General features: G+C 46.6%; 1 protein-coding gene across 1 annotated transcript in view; it reads left to right on the plus strand.

The window, feature by feature from the left end:
* The window catches only part of LOC143009595 (AT-rich interactive domain-containing protein 1B-like), a 153221-nt gene that overhangs the window by 25962 nt on the left and 110095 nt on the right, over window positions 1–17164 (plus strand). Inside the window, exon 2 of the mRNA XM_076161633.1 lies at window positions 2327–2530. Within this exon, the coding sequence (XP_076017748.1) occupies window positions 2327–2530 (204 nt within the window). The remainder of the gene's footprint in view (window positions 1–2326; window positions 2531–17164) is intronic.

Genomic DNA, 17164 nt, shown 5'->3' on the forward strand with positions numbered 1-17164 from the left:
TAAAGTGCTCCCGTCCCCTGACATGTCTTCTGGATATTAGCCCGGCAATATGAGGCAGCGGCAATTTCTCCTCCACGCTAGACGAGGTGATATTGAGTTGGGGAGAGGAGAGGGAACTGAGGAGGGAGGTGGAGGGGAAGGGGGGGGAGGAGGCGGTGGAGCTGGGGGTCGTCGGCTGCGGTGAGAGACAAGAAGTGAAAGAGTGTGTATGTGCGCGTAAAGAACGGCGGGAGCAAAATGTCATAAATCACACATGATCCTACACGGCGGAGACAAAAGGGGAGAAAGCGGCAGAGAGAGAGAGAGAGAGAGAGAAGATGGAAGGAGTCCACATTATCTGCCTGCCAGACAGGCAAACACGCTGCTATGGGTGACGGATTAGCATTAGCCCGGCGCACTGTAGCGGAATTTTCCCGCCGTCTCACCGAGAACTTAAAGAGCCCCTAAAAAGGCTCTGAAATGCTTAGAGTGGCATAAACGCTCCTTGTGCTGTTGGAATGAGATCCCCTCTGTGACAGCGGGGAAAGTAGCTACCTGCCCCCCCCCCCCCGCCTCCCTGCGCCATTTACCAGGGATTCAAACTTGCAACCTTTGCAGAGTTTCAGGAGGAATATCGCCTGGCGGCCATTGAAGGGGACGTAAAATAAACAGTCCATGTGATGAGATTGGGAGTAAACAATAAAAGTAGGACGCCATGAAAGGATGTAAAAGCCGTTTATGAGATGTTTACTGCACATCATAGAACTCCAAACCTGGAAACGTTACAATGTCAATATTACTGGAATCCTTTAAAAGCACCATGATCCGGGTGTGGTCTGGGAAAACTTATGTACGTACTTAGGTTGAATCCCATAACAGCAAATCAGTGTAAAGATCCATCAAACACCGCCACCGACTGACAGCTGCTGACTTTTATAAGCTGAGACTGACGGCTTGTTTGTGCACTTGAGATCCTGTTAGTGGGTCGGGACTCAAACACAGAGTTCTATGTTCTTCTCTCTTTTCTTATTGCACCCTTTTGGAGGAGATTCCACCCTCACATGTTTGTGGAGTTTTTCCTCGGGCTGGGTCGGGAACCCCTGATGTTTGGGCCTGTAGACCCTTTGTGATTGATCCACATAAACATGCCTGGTGGTTGGTTCTCACCGCAGGTCTCAGTTAGACTCTTGGTTCCTGCCCGTTTTTTAATTTGTGCTAAATAAGATGAAATCCAATAAACTAAACCTGATCTTTGCCAGTCAGCTTGAAGCAACAACACGGGGAAGCGAAAGCGATGCACTGTGGTGATTATTGGCACTGGTTGGCTGTGGTTGCGGGAACAAGGCCATATTATTTTTATTGCAATTGCTTCCTATTGCTTTTATACAGCATTTACAACACTTAAGAAATGGTTTCACACATTAAAACAATGATACAAGCTTTAGGCCTTAATTAAATAATTTTATTTTGGCCATTCTCCAGCGCCTGATAGCTTTGCAATAAACATCATTGTGTGGTTCATTCCATTTGTACTTCATTTATGACCTGTAAACATTTATTTAAAGCTTCCGCTCGCTGTGCAATTGCAAAATAAATGAGTTTCTGTGCAAAGTGGACTCCTGTCAGGAGTCCCAGCCAGGCAGATGGTGGGGGAATACGGTGTCAACAAGGTAGATGATTTATTTGGAACGCCTTGTAACCACAGGCACAATGCACAAACAATACTAGAGGGGCACTCGTTAGAGCGTATACCTCCGCCAAGGCCCAACAGTCCTCTAATTATGACATTGTCTCTCATTGATGATATTTAACAGGTTATTGACTCGAGGCCCCACTGTTACTCAAATTAACTGTTACACCACCAACATCAGATCCATTGATGTGTCATTTTAGGTATAAATATTGAGGTCGCACATCCACCGAGTTTGATTACAGTAGACTGATTCATTCATGAGTTATAGCGCTTTTTGTTGAATGAGCCATGCCTCCTCTAATATGGCAGCCAATCATAGTCGAACTGTAAGAAATGTCAAAAAACAAAAATAACACCTTTTTCTACTTGTGAACTGACAGGACAACTGACCAAAAATTGTAGGCAGAGATACATAAAAGTCTTAATGGCACAAAAGCTGTTTTGGTGCAGATGGGCGTGGCCTTTATGGAGGAATTTAGACTCATTGAACCCCATTTACAGCCCCAGCATTAGGCCGACCAGTACCACATTTGAATGGGTTCTTCCCTGGATCATAACTGACATCCCCTCTAAGTTTCGTGAATATTGGTTCATAACCTTTGGAGTTGAGCTGTAAAGGTTGGCTGTAACCTACCTGTGTTGTTTCCTCTCCAGGTCGGCTCCATGGACTTCATGGCTATGAAACGCTCGCAGCTGTATGGCATGGCCAACAACCCGTACTCCGCCCCGCAGCAGCCAGGGGGCGGACCTTACCCGCCCAACCAGCCATACACGTCGCCCGCTCCGCACCGATACCCAATGAGCATGCAGGGGAGGAGCCAAATGGGAATGGGCGGGATGCAGTATCCTCAGCAGCAGGTACGTCAACACGCCAAACTGACTATGACATCCCTGCATGTGCGTGTGTGTGTGTGTGTGAGCTTCAGCGAATGAGTCAGGCCCCTCTGTGGTGCCGTTCCAGATATTGTAGCTGCTATCATAAGCGATATTGCGGTGGGACATTTGCTTCTCGTGGTGAACATTCTCCAGTGATTTCCCCCTGAAGGCTTGGCATGTTCAATTTGAGACAGAGCCTAAAATACCAGGCAGCACATCTCACACCCTGGCATGTGGCGATGTCACTCCCGTTCATCACGCCGCTTCCCCTTAGACTCCCACTGGAGCCCTGATCGTTTCTGATGCTCTGTATGTGGCGTGTGTGTGTGTGTGTGTGTGTGTGTGGCGTGTGAGTTTGATGATGATGCGCTCGTACGCCTGATTGGTTGTGTCGAGTGTGTGCGCGCTCGTCCAACTTGCTCGTGTGATTCCGTGAGTGTGTCTCTTTGTGTCGTCCATGAGTGTGTAGTGGAATGCTCCCTGCGTAGCAAATATAGGCACAGAGCGGCCAACCCACGTCACAGAGTCGCTGTGCAACACAATAGGCCTGTGTTAGAGACAATGTAAGAGACAATGGTGCTTCTGTCTGCTTTATTGAGACTTAAGTAAATCCCATTTGAGCTGGAAGGGAGTGTATGTTTAAGACAGAGATACTGCAGTATTTGTGAAGAAGCTGTGATGTAACGTTGTGAGGAGGTCCAGATGATGGTATGGTGCGAGCTATACTGGGCTCATTACGCTCATCAGCTCCAGAATTTGTCTTGAGTAAGGTCGTAGATGTGTCTCACAGTGTAAACACCAATTAGAGACACACTGCGGTGATGAATTGTTTGACAGTAGTAGGATCAGTTTAATCACTGTTGACATGTTTACATCTCTGCCTACATGGAACAAGCTTTAATTGACACATTTTCACATTTTTCACATTATATTTATGCATAAAGAATAACAGTCGGCAGTTAGGGGCCGTTGTGAACGTGCAGTCCTTAACACCGCTGACCTAAATGTTATAGTATCCTAATATTGGATACGTTTTAAATCATTTGTTGACGAGGCCGACCAACATACTGCTGTAAAATAATTGCATTTGAAATCAGAATCATAATACACATTTCAGCAATCACAATTTTGTGAACAAATTTGACATTTGTGCCCCATATTTTTGGTATGAAGTGGACTTCATCTCTCATTCTACGTGTGAAGTACAGTGTGCAGAGAGAGAGAGAGAGAGAGAGAGAGAGAGGGAGAGGGAGAGAGAGAGAGAGGAGGAGGGGGCACAGTGTCCCCTGCTGTCAATGCCTGCTATATTTAGGCACGTTGGTCCGCCAGTCTGGACTTAGACACCTCTCACATGGGGTGAGGGGGAGAGAGAGAAAGAGAGAGAGAGAGAGAAATGGAGGCACAGATGGACTGATAGACAAACTGTCCCAGACTGTCTAAAAATAAAGTGCAAAAGTGTTTACATCTACTAGCAGTGAGGATTCATGCGTATGTACACTTATACACACACACACACACACACACACACACATACACACACACACACATCCACACATCACACATGTAATCTAACCTTCTTCCCATAACATGTATTCTGTCTCAGTCCCAACACACTCAGGCTTAATTTTAGACTTCATTACCCAGGCTGCAGCTCCAAACCGCCTCTGACGCACTCTGATGATGTCGACGCGCTCCCAAATCCAGACACTGCTGGGGGATTCTTGCATAATAAAAAGCGCACAGTCGGGAGCTTTTGCGTGGGAGTTAAATGCAAAGACGTGGCACGCATCGGCCGTAAAGCCAATGCATGATGACACACAGATGCACGCACAAAAAAATATTCTTGGTAGTGTTTTGTGATGAGATCCTCGGGCGTATTACATAGGGGAGGAACACTGTCGGGGTAGCAATCACAGCGTAGTGCTATGGAACGTAATTAGTTCAAATAGAATTAGTTGTTCACTCTGGCTATAGCCATGGGAGCTGCGCTTCTAAAGTTTCTAATTATCTGGCTCTGGCTTTAAACGCAGCACCACCGCGCTGCCTGTCTGCAGCCGGCGAAATCTAGCTCACAGTAATGAGTTCGGAGGAGGAGGTTTAATTCCACACTCTCACATGAGCGTAATGAGTCTCACCTACAGAAAAGCGGTCAGGGGTCTGTGCGGGTGTGAGCGGGGAGGGGGTGAAAAGAAAACAAACCCTGAGTGCTCCAGATGTGTGCGGCGAAAAATATCCACCATAACCCCTAATTTATTCAAGTGTTGAGCCGTAATTTAACAGCTTTTTCATAAATGGAGTAAAAAGGTTTGGCCTATTCTACATCATTTTTCCAGAAACAAATGGACTCTTACATCCCATTGGAACAACATTCAATCATCCTCAGCCACCGAACGTGAGATTATAAATAAGTTATCAAAGATGGATGGGGGTGTGTGTGTTGTCCTCGCCGCGCAGACAGAACGCGCTCATCCTCTCGGCTGTGGCTGCATCGGCGGGGGGGCGGTTGGGGGGGATTTTGGGTGATGTAAAACAACGGCACACATGATCCCCCATGATGCATTGCGCTCCGGGGCTGAGACCTCAGCTTGTCACAGTCAAGCATGCTGGGATGTTGCCAGGCAACGTGACGTCAACAAAGATGTGTGTGTCTAACTGCCTCTCTGATTTTCCCATGGACTAAACGCGAGTGTGTGTGTGTGTGTGAGGGGGGTGTACATACATTATGCATAATGATTACATGCGACTAAAATTAAACCCTACCCTCCTATTAAATACAACCTTCCAAATTTAGCAGTGCAGACCTGATGTATATGTACAGAGGCTGTGTTGTATCACCATAGCAGCGGCTTTGATATACATTTATTGGGACGAGATAAACGTCTAAATTAACTCTAATAATTAGATTAAAACATGATTAAGGCAGGACTCCAATTATCTTACAGTAACTAGGTTTTCATTATCAGTAATTATGATAAGGATAGTCAGGATTTCTTGATACATAGAGCTATGAAACCTGTAAGATTATTTATTATAAATCAGTAAATGAACATTGTTCTGCTGTGTGTGTGTGTGAGCAGCCATCCAAGCTCCAACAATAACAACAAGCGCTCCAAACCCTCCCCCCTGCATTAAATTCCATCAATACCATCAATTTCTTCCGTTTATACTGACTGCAATGATCCGATCAAGACCATTTGATCGATATATGATCATGTAAACACACGCTGTGGTCCTGACTGAGGCCTGAATCAGTCTAAGCTCAGAGCTCTAAAGCTAAAAGGCTGTAAATGGACATATAAAGGCATAAACGCTCACAATGGCTGTTGTCACTTGATGCTGCTGCTTTTTCTGATGCCAGATGTTTGTCAATTCCCAGCGTGAACATTAAACTCTGACTTTGTGTGAATACCAAATGTAATGTTATTTTCAGCTGCCCGGTGAGGTAGCTAGCAGTTAGCCAAAGCTGTAGTAGCAGCAGTAGCAGCTAAACCCGTCAGACAGGAGGAGTAAACCTTCCTCCTGATAAAGATCTGAGAAGAAACAGAGACCATGAAACATTAACATGGACCCCAACGCTCAAACGTAGACATGTTTTTTTTTGTTTGGACAGAATGCAGATGGAGGGATTTGAGCTGCTACATGCATGAGGAAGGAGCTAGCCGAGCGTATTGGACACGCTTGAGTAGCCTACATGTAAACGTGATTATAAATGAACTACTTATGAACACAGCTCATGTAAACAACTCTGGGTTTGGGTTTAGTGTCACATATAACAACAGACCTCAGCCAGCGCTACTGTGTGCATGTAAACAAGGCGACAGCGGTTAGTTTACTAGCATCTCAGCAACCAAACGCTTTGTGGGTCGTTTGAGGTCAGAACTGGGTCAGAAAACGGTGAATCAGATTTGTGCCACATAAAGAGGAGAGAGGAAGAAGAGGAGAGAAGTGGGAGTAGAGCGTGGAGATCTGGGCTAAATATGCTGCTGACTGACCCTTTAACCCAGGCTGAGTCACCTCTGGAGGACCCTGAGGTTAATGTCTGGAAACACACACACACACACACACACACACTCCTCCAGCAAATGAATCTGGAGGTTGCATGATGTATTTAGTGTCACGTTATAATGTGTGTGTGTGCCTGCATGCAGTTCGTGTGTGTTAGAGAGAAAGAGACGTCTGTGTCTGTAACGGATGAAACATCTCAGCGGAAGACACAAAAACAAAAAGAGGAGGAGGAGGAGGATGAAGCAGAGAGGAGGTGGGCGTCTCGGGGACGATGGGTCATACGAGAGAGCCGTCTGTTAGGGAAGCGGAATGAAGTTGAAAGCGAAGAAGAAGAAGAAGAAGGAGAAAAAAACCAGGCCGCCAATTCAGAGCGTAATTTCCTGTGATGTCAAAGTTGGCAGACAGAGAGGAAAAGGAATTTGAAGGAAACATTAGTGTTTGATGTGAAAAGAGGGGAGGGGGTGAGAGAGAGAGAGCGGGAGAGGGAGAGAGAGGGAGAGAAAAAATGATTTCCTGGGAAATGAAAGGGAGAGAGGGAAAAGAGTGTGTGTGTGATTGAGAGCGTGTGTGTGTGTGTGTGTGTGGTGGGGAGAGGAGAGGGGGAGGAGGAGGAAGGGGGGGGGGGGGGGGGGTGAATGTGTCAACGAGCCAGGCAGAAACCATTACTAGTGTTGGCTGTTTGTTCCTTACACACTGGGCCAACTTAATAGAAGCCAAAGCATTTAAAGTCAAGTGGAAATGTGGCTGACTCGCTGCCTGTTCACTCCATACACCCCCCCATACACACACACACACACACACACCCCTCCAAACACAGAAAAGCCCTTTGTCCCACGTCGCCTCTTCTAGCTCCTATCAAGGTCCTCTCTCCTCTTCAGCTTCATCATCTTTATCGTCGTCTATATAGCCGTGAGAAGAATAGAACACGCCGGCGTTTTGTAGAGGAAGAAAAACACGCGGTCATCTGGGCGACAGCTGTGTTAAATCTCGCTGTTAATAAGCGAGACGCATCAAGACGCGCACTTCTGTGTGTGTGTGTGTGTGCGTGTGTGTGTCGCTGTTTGGCTTTGTTCCGTTCACTTTGTGCGTCACATTTTCATGCGACTCTGCTGAGATGTTTCCTCAGTGCCTGTAAAGTGTCAAGTGCTTTTTTTTTTTAAATAAAGAAAATAATCATCTAAATATAAAAGAAACAAACAAGCAGCCAAACACAAGCACCAGGATTAATTATGCCGGGATTCATATTTACTCTGCCACTCAAAAGCTCCACAAACAACAAATTGAATGTTAACATCGTAAACTGATGAATAAGTGAAGAATGTGTGTGTTTAAAGTTCAAAAGTTCAGAACTAAATTTGGAACCCGGATTAGTTTATTCCTTGATCACTCGGGTGAGAGACGCGGGCCTTCATCATTGCTCAGGCTTGGCAGGTTGGAGTGTTTCCAAGAAAAGATGAATCGACTAAAACAAGGAAGTGAAAGAATAAAGGAACAATCTTCTTCTTCTGCGTCTTTTCTGTCGCTGCGATCGTGCCGTTTCTCTAATGCTGTAAATGGTTTGTTGACGTGGGCAATCATTGTACGGATTGGCGCAAATGGCTCATATTTCCCATTAGCAGCGGAGAAACACTCATCATCGCACTTCTGATGTGTCAGACGTCTCCTGCCTGTAATGTATACGCTTCAAACGCACGGACTGGACCTTTAAGCCTCCGCTGAAACAGAGCTGTAAAAACCCCTTGCCTGTCCAGACATCAGCTTCTGGGCCATCGACTTTAGGGAGTTAGATGGGTAATTTACGGCATCGATTGAGCTCGGGCTGGAGGGGAGGGGGTGTGGGGGTGGGGGGCTCCTCAGTGGTGGGGGTGTGGATGGGGGGGTGTGTGAGGGCCACTTGGAAGCACTTAGGGGCCCCGGGTGCTGGGGTTGTCTTTGGGGTTAATGCAGCCAGCGCTGTTGGGTCTGACGGATGACTGGGAAGCCCCAATAAATCAGACCCTCTGCCAGGAAAGATGGAGGAAGACGAGGGGGAGGACGGAGGGAGGGAGGGAAGGGGGTTATAATGGGGGACCACTCCAGCCTCGCCTTACCCCCCCCTATTAAAACAGCGCAGACGTCTCAAACATGCAGATACACACACAGACACACACACACACACACACACACACACACACACATAATCTCCAGACCCGAGATGCACGGCAAACCCACTGGACGTCGGGTGTTTCCACCTCGCGATTAAAGACCACATTAACAGAGCGAGAGAGAGAGTTGCGAGACGGAAAAAGGAGGACAACGATATGGAAAGGCTGATTAATTAAGGGTTCCTCTCTGGCTCCAGAATAGATGAAGTTTCAGGATCAATTAATTAGCGCGCTGGCCTACGCACGTCAATGGCTCTAATAGCCTGCTCTCATTTGTAACTTTTATTACCCCTCTGCTGTGGAGTGGCTCTCAGCCAATCAAGACGCCACGCCGAGACCATGCTGCACGGCCATTAACTTGAAAGGGGAGAAAACCCCTCCCCCTCCACTGACAAGTTGAACTGATGCCATCAATTATATCAATGTATGGCGTCCATACAGAAGATTTAACATAACGTAACAAACTCACTCTCTCCTCTGAGTCGTGATTGCTTCAACCGCAAACCCAGCTACTGCCTCCTCTTCCTCTTCCTCCTCTGCGTCTTATTTCTTGCATTCGTGTGAGGTTTATGATCTGCAACCTCCATCATTATTACTCAGGCAGGTAAAGCGATGTTGGGAATTTAGTGCAATTTAGTGTCGGATGCAAGGAAGCGGTGTAAAAACGTCACAGGCGGCGTGTTTTTGAAAGATCCGTGCCCGGCGCTCTTTGTCTGCGCCGTCCTATATGTGTCTATTGATGAGATAAAAGAGCAGGGAGATGAAAGTGGAGCGAGAGAGAGAGAGAGAGAGAAAAGGATGCTGCACTTCTTCGCCGAGGTACGCAGGGATTAGTCGCTGCTCTAATTGGCTTGCCGAGAATTCATCTTAGTTTTCCTCCAGATTAGAGGTAGATTTGGAGACAGGTCATGTCTGTTCCAATGTCTCCGCGTTGGGACTTAATTTGTGGAGGAGGGAAGTGAAGAAAAAACGTGACAACGCCGTCGACATTTGGAAGCGGATCTGAGAAGGCACAAATTGGCCTGATTGAGGTGTTGCCAGGTTTCGGCGGCATTTGTTTAGATTAATACAAGTTTTTAAAGCTGGATTTGGCCCAGTTACATGTAGACAAAAAATGTATGATGTGATACTCAGATAAAATAAAGTGTCTATCTGTCTGTTTCTCTGTCTGTCTGGCTGTGTCGGGTTTTGGGGCAGTTTTGAGGACTCAAGAAGAAGAAGATGAGTCGACAAATGTGACAGCGATCACCATTGTTAGAAGAGACATGAAGGATTCACTCCAACAGGCAGTTAGACAAATAATCCTCACATAATCCGTCTTTCCAACATGCCGCCCGCTATCCACATTGGAGGTGAAGGAACCTGTCAATTCATCCTATCAATGTCACTTAACACAGCGCCGTCCGAGATCTCCAGCGTCCGGCGCCTCAGCGGGGACAGTACGACAGAACCTCAACCTTCCTCCTTCCTTCCCTCTTGACGTTCATCCATCGATGGCAGGCGGGCGGGCGGGCGTGTTCTGACTGGAATCCTCCCCTCGTTCAGGGCGTAATTGGCCCGGCTCCCGTGCGAGTTGGAGCCTGTAGTGGCTGTGTGCGTGGTGAAAGATGAACCTGCGGCGAAATGATTGATCCCTGAGATGTTTCAGGGGTATTTTGTGCTGAAACGGTGCAGTTTAGACACCTGAGAAGCTCTGTAATGCAGTTTATTAATCGTTCCTACTTGCCAAGAGTGAGTCTATTCAGAGGTAGATTTCCCTCCCTTTGGGAAAGCCCACAGGCTAAACCCCCCCGCCCTCTCCCTCGCTCATTTATTCAGTCCATTTTTGACCCCCGTCCCTTCATGAATCACACTTGCTTTTCTTTCTCTTTCTCTCTCTCTTTCTCAATTTCCCCTTTCGTTCTGTCTTTCTTGGCCTCAGATTGGGGTCAGGAGTTTAGTGGGGGAAAACATTTGGAGTCAGTGGCACGGGGCCCGGAGCCTCGCACCAAAAAAATAAAAAATAAATCACTGTTCTCACACACACATTACAGAGAGCATTAACCTGCCCCGCACTGCCTCTCCAAATGTCTCCATTACGGCCCCTGCCTGGAACAACACACACACTCCGCTAGTTGCAGTGCCAGCCCGGCAATAAAACGACTGCAACATGCCGTCCCTTTGTTTTGTTCTTTTTTTTTTTTCTCCCTCCTTCGATTGATGCGAGAGCAGAAACGGAGAATTGGAAAAAAGGGAAAACTAAAGAGAGACAGCGAGGGGGCAGAGAGCCACGTCTGACAGCCTTCAGAGAGGAACGCCGAGATGAAAATACAGAGGAGCTGCGGCGCCGTGTCTCGTCAATTGACAGCGGTGCTATCTGCCCGCTTTCACACGCCATTTGCGCCATAAGAGAGATGTTGATGTTATCGCGGGGTCGATAAGTCAGCCATAGGCAGGCTGGCGTGTTCATCGTGTAATAAAAACACCCAGTTATGAAAAAAGAATTGGGATCACCAGATGAAGCGACGTGTTTCAGGCAGAAAGCAGCCGGAAATTCATCCCCAGCCTGGTTTTTGTTGACTGAACGTGAATGTTGTGCCAGTGTATTTATATTTTCTTTTGGCTTCATAACCCCTGCCTTTTGTTTCTTAAGAGTGCGTAGCTGACATGTTACAATGAGAGTACGGTGTGCCGCTGCTTGTCTCTCTCTCTCTCTCTCTCTCTCTCTCTCTCTCTTTCCCTCTCTCTTTCTCTCTTTCCCTCTCGTGCTCTGTCTCTTCTCCCTCCAAGGGCGGCTCGTTGTTGAGGTGTCAAGAGCCTCCCGGTGCACGAGGAGGGGGTGGAGTGAAGAGAGAGAGAGAGGGAGATGAGGGGGAGAAAGAGAGATCAGAGGTAAAGAGAGGCAAAGAGCACTGAAGTTCCTCACCTCGATATCAGAACAATGAGGACTTTTGGGATGCGTCCCCGTCTCTTTGTGGTGAATCTTCAGCCTGTTGCGCTGATCGCTTTCATTTTATTAAGGGACTCGAGTTTAATCACGACTGGAAAGCTGACCTAAGACTCTTTTAGACCAAAAGTTCAGAACTGAATGAGGAGCGACATCGTTCTTCCCACATATTCACACGTTGCTCTTGCCTTTCTGGTGCTGTCATTAAAATGGCGGCAACATGGCAGCAACTGTCCCTCAATTCCCGAGAATGCTGTTTGTTTCGCAGAGAAGCATCCTTTGTGTGTGAAGCTGCTTTGGTTATTGTAATTCATTCATTTAACAAATACACTGTAGCTCCTGAAGCAAAATGCTTCCTGGTTCACTGGAGCCAAACAATGAAAAGTTCCTGAAGAGGCTCCAGAGTTCAGAGTGTTGTTATCTTGCATATTCACTTTGTTTTAGCCTCATCTCCATACATAATTAAGTTTATCTCTGAGTTCTGAAAGGTTTCAACGGCCTGAAGAGACGTCCAATTTTTTTACAACGCAATCCATCAAATGATTCTAAAACGCAAAAAGTGTGGGATTTTACAGCCCAGAGTGACATGCTGGATGTTTAACTGCGATGGGTTTTTGAAGAAAGCAGGTCAAATGGAAGATTTTATTATTCACATTATAACTTTAATACTTCAGCCACTTACAGCAGCGTAAGCTTTGGAGACGCGGATGAGACAATTGCCTCCAATGCCTCTGCGCTCATTTTGTTGCCAGCGTGCTGTGTGTGCTTCCTTCTTTTGATTGACAGATCTGTCAACAGAGTTATTTCTCTCTTACCGTCCCCCCGCTGTGACCCCCCGCTGAATCGTCCTTTGATGATCTCGCTTTAAGTTAGCTTTCAGATTTACTGAGCTGCCGGGGAGCCTGAATACAAAATAATTCTCTGTTTGCAGTAAAACGTGTGTGTTTACTGTATGCTGAGTGTGAGGTTATTGATGAAGCCTATTAATTCTGTAATATGCATTTATCCATTCAGTGATGCAGCGATTAACCCGTATCCCTATAGATCAATTTAAAACAGTTCAGGAGCCTCCATGTTCTGTGCTTTTAACTGGCACACGCTAAGACGATGCTCATACTGTGATTCAAGGAGTGTGAGTGAGTGCTAGTTTGTCTTGAATGCATTTAAATATTCACACTCAGACACAGCCGGCCAGTCAGGACAAGCTTTAAATAAATGAATATATGTTTTCACTCAGTGTGCAGAGTGGTGCTGGAGCAACGGAGAGTAGAATTGGTTGTGAATGTTTTGACGGGGCTGAGATTAGTTGCTCTGTCTGTCTAATGCGACGTGCTTTCTCTTGGGTGCCTGTCATGTCTGTCAGTGTTTATCAAGCATATTGGTGTGTGTGTGTGGTTTTTTTATGCTTTAGTTGGCTGAGTCTGTCTGTCACTCAAAACGGGGCAACCTGTGGTTCCAGTTGCCAGCCAGCCATATCGCCACAGCGACACAATTACAAAAATTCCCATGTTTTGCTCGTTGGCCCAATTGAATTACAAGCAGTGCCGTGTTCCATGTGAGGTTTTTAAACGGGTGATTTAAGACACACACACACACACACACACACACACACACACACACTCACACACGCTTATTCATACACACACACACACACACACTCCTGCCTCAGATAGCACTTAGCATGCATTTGCAGAGCAGGAAGGTATTGCCTGTTTTTCCATATGACTGTTGTGGTGATAAATTCTTGGTGGAGTTATGTTCGGTGTTTCTTTGCGTGTGTGTGCGCGCGCGTGTATTTGTGCGGTGCCAAAGCTTTTGTTTTCATCACACTGTTTCTGCAGTTTATGGTAAATTATTTGCTTCGCAGGACGTCTATTCTGTGCCGTGTCTCCCTTCAGCACTTCGCATCTGTTGTCATTTCATTACAGACATTTATTTGACACTGCGCGCCTGGCGAGACGCTCTGGATAAATCACACTGTTGTTTTGTCTTCTCCCCCCTCCCCCCACACCTGAGTGGAAGAAAAAGCAGAAAGGGGAAAAAAAGTCTTATTTTCTACTTCCAGCAGTCATTGTTATTGGTATGAACAACAGCACAGTGAGTGTGTTGATCAGCGAGCATAGTCTCCGTCAAAGGGAATCAGGTTTCTGTGTGTGCTCAGTCGGTACAGTACATTGATACCGTCTACCCCCGCGATCAAACAGCAGCTGCATTTGAATGATTCTTTCTTCCCTCCCAAAGCCACTTTGACAGGTTGCAACTTGTTAGACCTTGAGTCTGCCTGCTGTCTGTTGCTGTGTGACTGACTGACTGACTGGCTGGTTGACTGGCTGGCTGGCTGTATTGCTTTTGCTTTGTATTGTTTGTCTCCTTGTCTGTCTTTGTGTTCGCCTATCTGATCGCCTGTCTCCTCGCATGCATATCTGTCAGTCTCTCCACCTCAATGCGCTGAGAGAAGGACATTCTGTGAGGATTCTGCAACGGCAAGCAGTAAAACAGGCGCCTAGCAGACGGTAAACCTGTCTCATGCTAATGTCCGGTAGCGTGTGTCACGGCAGGACTCGTAGCTTTGTTGTAGGTCATATGGACAACCGGCACACTTGTGACACAGCGATGTATGAATCCCCCTGTGAATTAGTGGAATAACCAAGTCACCTGTAACGCAGCAAGGTTTTCTACCTACAACTAGCAAATGTAAGGGAGCAAAGTCACCTTGACGACATTTTTTTTTAAAGTCAATACAGTATGTTTTGCACACTTACTACTATAGAATGTGTATGAATCAATATTTGCTGCATCACAGAATCCAAAGGTGCAATTTTGAAGCCGGCCAAAGCCCAACATTTATTTTAGGACTGATGTCCATATCTGAAAGAGCCTGAGGTGAACAGTTGGGTCTTATGTGGTCCTCATTGAGTCCTCATTATGTCCTCATTATGTCCTCATTGGGTCCTCATTTTTCTTCTCATTATGTCCTCATTGAATCCTAATTGATTCCTCATTGAGTCCTCATTATGTCCTCATTGGATCCTAATTGGTTCCTCATTATGTCCTCATTATGTCCTCATCAAGTCCTCATTGGTTCCTCATTATGTCCTCAATGGATCCTCATTGGGACCTCATTGTTTTTTTATTGAGTCCTCTCAGCTGGTTATAGTTAACCATGATGGTTCTTCTTATATTAACTGTTGTAGTGTGGATTGCAGCCCAAGCCAAACAACTGTAGCGAATGTTTTGAGATGCCTCTGAAAAGTTCATCAACTCCTCAGTCAGTCTCGGTGTTGCTCAAAGGCGTTGGCCCAGAGCCAAACACCATCATGTTGAAGGGATCCTAAACGGAGCTGCTGTTGCGTGGTCGTATTTATGCATTAATATAAATTGAAAGCGAGGGCTGGTTTCTTCTTCGGGGTTTGTAACATTCCTGGTCATAGCTGTAGAGTGAGTAGTTAGTCAGTCGATCGCAGTGAACGTCAGCGGCCTCCGATCGTAGCTTGAATTATTGGATTTTGCTCATTTGAAGGTTCAGGAATGATATAAAATGACACATTCAGCCAAACATCGATCGCTGAGAGCTGATGAATAGTGAGTGAACTTCACATTGGTGTTTCCATCTCTCCCTCTTCTCTGTGGATGAAATTATTATTTTTAATTCATCAGCATTTCACACAATTTATGAAGGTTATCTGTAGTATCAAGATGCTTCTCTCTGGTCTACAACCCGTCTGTCTCTGCCCACGTCCCTCCGTTTGTTTCTGTCTCGCTGCATCTGTCTGTCTGCCCGTCATTGTGTTTGTCTGAGAAAGGAACCCACCCACGGTTGTCTGATCTCGATCTCCATGGCGACCTAATCCCTTAGCTATCCCGGAACAGCGGCGTTCCAGTGGGGACCCACGGCGTTTCACCGGGCTGACCACCGGAGAGAGCAGGTTGCTTTGATCCACGCACCTAATGATCCGTGTGTGTGTTAGACAAAGACATAGAAAGAGAGAGATATTGTGTGTGTGTATGTTTGTCCATGTGTAGGAATTTGTGTGTCGTCTTGGTTGGCACGAATGAATCCTGTGGTGCTGGTCTGTCTGTCTCACTGGCCTAATGACAAACTCACACTCTGAGCCAGACACACACACACACACACACACACTAACCTGTCCTTTCTAATCAGATTCCCATTCAAGTGAAAACGATTCTACACTGTCCAATCATCTCAATTCAACGCGTCGCAAAAGCCTCTGCAAGCATCAAGAGAATTTCTTAACCACCCACTCAAAGGAAGTTACATTTCAAAACTATTTCACACATATTAATCTCCACCGGCTGCAGCCAGCTCACATTTCACTATATTATGCTTTTCGCACATTTTACAGTCACAGTAAAACTACAGCTTTTTGAGCTCTTTGCTTTTGATCTGACACAACCCCGCAGTCGTGGTTACGTCATGTCGGAGTCCCCGAGAACACTGTCGCTCTGCATGCTATGAATCACTCCAAATCTGAGAGACTTTGGCTTTGTGGAGCCTGTCAAGGAAGATTTAAAAGGACATTCAAAAGTTTAAGACGGGGCGAGTGTGTGCGGCAGGAGCTGGAGGTGAACGACTTGAGCTACAGCTTTCACACACGCCCCCAAATTACAGCCTGTGCGCCACGTTTAACGAGTTTGTGGCAGCGTGGCCCGGCCGCCGCCGCACACGACGCGATACAAAGCAACATGACATGATGGCGAAAAAATATGACATGAGAAGTGCTGTCATAAGGCTTCACCAGTGGTCGTAAATGTTGTTTAATAGTCTATAATGTGGACTTGGCTTGTGTGTGTGTGTGTGTGTGTCCCAATGAGAAAATCCCAGCCTGCATAGGAAATCCTTAGAGGAGCGAGGAGCACCTGGTGCCGTCTGTAGTCATAACAAATGACAAGGAGGGATTAAGACTACATTTGTATTGCTGCCAGCTTGTTACACTCACACACTCTGTTTCATAACCGCCGTGTAATCCAGCGTCAGTGCTGGCGTGGCGTCCCTTGGGGAGTTTGTTTCATTCTCCTCGCGGCGCTGCACTTCCACTCGTCCCCCCCCCCCGGTTAGGGCTACGGCCCGGGACACACACAAGCCCACGTCCCAACACACCTCAACCCATCTGCAAGATAAGAGGGAGATAATGTGGAGCGGAGGATGAGTTTGGCAGGACGGGGGACAGAGAGTTGGACTGTGTGAGCTCATTAGGCCTGGAGGACGGCGGGGAAGACGAGACGGTGTCCTCCCGTCCTCAGCTGGGAGACAGTGGGATGAATCAGAACGTGGATGGAGGCCAAACTTCGAGCGCCTAATGTCTAAGAGCTCTAATCCCTCCTCTATCTAGAGATTTAACATAGAATCTAAACCTGTCAAACTCACCAAATATTTGTTTTTCTTGCACCGCTTTATCTTCATTATCTGTACCCGCGATTACGTCTCTCCTCGTGTCCATTTGTTCCTCTGTCAGTTAGTTTCAAATATTTAACAGATTTCAGTGTTATGAAGTTAAATGTAGGTGTCTGGACCCGCCGCTC

The sequence above is a fragment of the Genypterus blacodes genome, unplaced genomic scaffold (assembly GCF_046128005.1).
Source record: "Genypterus blacodes isolate CSIRO-AG114 ecotype Tasmania unplaced genomic scaffold, CSIRO-AGI_Gbla_v1 ptg000112l_1, whole genome shotgun sequence".
Taxonomy (NCBI): domain Eukaryota; kingdom Metazoa; phylum Chordata; class Actinopteri; order Ophidiiformes; family Ophidiidae; genus Genypterus; species Genypterus blacodes.